This window comes from Formica exsecta, unplaced genomic scaffold (assembly GCF_003651465.1).
Source record: "Formica exsecta isolate Colony F162 unplaced genomic scaffold, ASM365146v1 scaffold2976, whole genome shotgun sequence".
Lineage (NCBI taxonomy): Eukaryota > Metazoa > Arthropoda > Insecta > Hymenoptera > Formicidae > Formica > Formica exsecta.
Window position 1 is genome coordinate 1 of NW_021850233.1, and position 1,074 is coordinate 1,074.

Consider the following 1,074-nt stretch of genomic DNA (forward strand, 5'->3'; position numbering starts at 1 on the left):
TCTGTGGAAACATGCTAACTTTTGTTTTCTTATCAAGAGCTGAGAATAAGCGTTCTTCGTAAGTGATATATCTCCTACTCTAAAATGTTTAATCGAGACAATGTCTGCCCTGTCGTGGTTGTCATAACGTTTCGAGCAGTGAGTGACGGAAAGTTTAAGTGAAATTTGAAAAATGCCGTCGTTGATTGAATTGGTGCTGCAAGGGGGTCGACCAAACGCGTCGTGGTGGGCGAAGGACCTGGCGATGGGGCTATTGCGGGTTTTGCTGAATCTGGTGTGTTTCCAAAGAGTAAGTAATATTTGTTTTATATTAATTATTTATAATATATTAATTATTTATAATAAATATTATAATTCGATTTAATTTAATTTATAGTATCAATATACGAGCGAGATCCAGATCCCTGGATTTGTCAATATTAAACGCCGGCAACTTGTACGAGCGCTGCGTCGGCACGAGCGCGAGTTCCTCGAGGACGTATGGGAGGATAATGGCCCGGACGGTCTTCATTTAGACCTAAGACGTCTCTTCGGGCTCGAACCCTATGAGGAACCCTATGTGATGGAAGAATCGTGGGACGAGCCTCCGAGCAAGAGGTCAAAGAATTAATTGTAAGTATCTTTTTTTAGAGAGAGAGAAAGAGAGACCAGAGGAAAAAAGAAGGAGGAAGAATATGATATTAGGTAATAATATTTATGATATTAGGCAGTTATATTGGTTTATTTTGTGACGTATATGATTATGTGTATATATCATTAAAAATGTTTAAATGAAAAAGAATAAATAGCGCGCGCGAAGCGCGCGCTTTGAAGTGTACTGGTAATGGATATGGATGGCGCGCGCGTAGCGCGCGCTGCGTGCTAGTCCTATCTAAAAAGAGGCATGTAAAGTCGATACTCGAAAGTCTCGAAGTGTATTGTTGTCGCTTTTCCGCGATGCTGATTGGTTCTGTCATTGCGCTTACTTCGTGAGCGGCTGTCATTGCATATTTTGACAATTATTATTTTGTGTATATATCGTTAAAAATGTTTAATGAAAAAGAATAAATAGCGCGCGCGAAGCGCGCGTTGTGT

At 40.2% G+C, this 1,074-nt stretch overlaps 1 protein-coding gene across 1 annotated transcript; it reads left to right on the forward strand.

Moving 5' to 3' along the window:
- The first annotated feature begins 172 nt into the window (after positions 1-172).
- On the forward strand, positions 173-610 carry LOC115237497. Its single transcript, XM_029810568.1, has 2 exons — positions 173-289; positions 377-610. Exons 1-2 carry the CDS (start codon positions 173-175, stop codon positions 608-610), a joined length of 351 nt encoding a protein of 116 aa, XP_029666428.1.
- Positions 611-1,074: the final 464 nt, after the last annotated feature.